The following is a 1,593-nucleotide window of genomic DNA, read 5'->3' as shown; positions in this document are numbered from 1 at the left end:
GTCCTGGACCTGGTGGCTTGCTTTCTCACTTTCTCTCTCTGTCTTTCTGGTCAAATAAAAAAAAAATGAATAAATAAATAAAAATAAAATAATAATTCTTTAAAAAATAATATTACTTTATTTATTTAAAAATTTTATTTATTATTATTTAATATGCTATAGGGCACATGCACTCACCCAAAAGAGAGAACGAGAGAGAAAGTGAGAAAGCAAGCCTCCAGGCTCGGGACTCTAACAGTGTTTGGACATGTGGGAGTCCAGTGCCTTAACCATCATGCCACCTGCTAGCCCAATTACTGTTATTTTTTAATTCACCAGAAGAAGCAGAGAGGAAGGGAAAGTGAGAAAGCAAGCCACCAGGTCTGGGATTCAAACTGCAGTCAGCCATGTGGGAATCCAGTACCTTAACCACCATGCCACCTGCTGGTCCCCAGTTTTTTTCTTGGGGGGGAGCAAGGCGAAGGGTGGATTTTTGCCACAGGCAGCATGTACTTGCCAGAGAGATAGAGAGAGACAGCGGGACAGAAAGCGAGAAATCACCCCCTGGGTGGATGGCCGCACTGCAATCCCTTCTCTTCCATTCTTCTGTCTGGATTTGGGGCATGCACACACATGTGCCCGGTGTGAGTTTTAATTGCCGGGTCCAGGACTGGAACCATGGTCGACTACATGGGAGTCCAGAGACGTAATCATTTATAACATCTGCTGGTTCCCGAGAGTTTACCAAGAATATATCGAGTAAAGGAGAAGGGCAGGTTTGGGACTTGACTTCCCAGCCGTGGAGTTTTCATCTCTTAACAGTAGCAGCTTCTTTTTTGTCTTTTGTAAGAGAGATTTTTCCTATAAGGCATGTGTGTTCACCTGAGAGACAGAGAGAGACAGAAAGCAAGAACTCATCCCCCAGGGGGGATGGCCACGCCGCAATCCCTTCTCCTCCATTCTTCTCCCGGGATCTTGGGCACGCATGCACACGCGCCCGACGTGAGTTTAAGCTGCTGGGTCCAGGATTTGAACCATGGTTGACTACATGGGAGTCCAGTGATGTAACCATTACACCATCTGCTGGTCCAATAGTAGCAGCTTCTATTTCCATTCAAGCCTGGTCCTCTGTGGGATTGGGTGTTTGGGGCAAAAGACCATGAAGCTGGTTCTGGGGAGTCTATTCTGCTGGTTGGGGCTGGGGAGGGACTCGAGGGGACCAAGGCCCAGCCTAGCTCTGTCCCTTTCTCTGACCAGGCCAAGTGGAAGTGCCTGGCCTCAGAAGGCAGTGCCCGTCTGGACATGTTCGAGCACATCAGCCTCATGACCCTGGACAGTCTGCAGAAATGCGTCTTCAGCTTTGACAGCAACTGTCAGGAGTGAGTTCTTGCCCGGGGCCTGGGAGCTTGACCGTGGGCCTCAGGGAACAGGTAGGGGAAGGGAGGAATGACAAGGGCAGTCAGAGGAGACTTCCTGGAAGAGGTGGATGGGAACTCGGTATTGAAGAGAACATGGAGTTCTTCCATGTAGGTGGGATTCTTTTTTTTTTTTTAAGAAATTTTTGCTATAGGGCACATGCATTCGCTGGAGAGACAGAGACAAAAAATGAGAAAT

At 48.0% G+C, this 1,593-nt stretch overlaps 1 protein-coding gene across 1 annotated transcript in view; it reads left to right on the top strand.

Moving 5' to 3' along the window:
* LOC102469671 (cytochrome P450 4F6-like) overlaps positions 1 to 1,593 on the top strand; it is a 24,081-nt gene that overhangs the window by 6,356 nt on the left and 16,132 nt on the right. Inside the window, exon 6 of the mRNA XM_006162284.2 lies at positions 1,237 to 1,358. Within this exon, the coding sequence (XP_006162346.1) occupies positions 1,237 to 1,358 (122 nt within the window). The remainder of the gene's footprint in view (positions 1 to 1,236; positions 1,359 to 1,593) is intronic.

Source organism: Tupaia chinensis, unplaced genomic scaffold (genome assembly GCF_000334495.1).
Source record: "Tupaia chinensis unplaced genomic scaffold, TupChi_1.0 Scaffold139785_1, whole genome shotgun sequence".
NCBI classification, from domain to species: Eukaryota; Metazoa; Chordata; class Mammalia; order Scandentia; family Tupaiidae; genus Tupaia; species Tupaia belangeri.
This window is presented reverse-complemented; position numbering and strand designations above follow the sequence as displayed.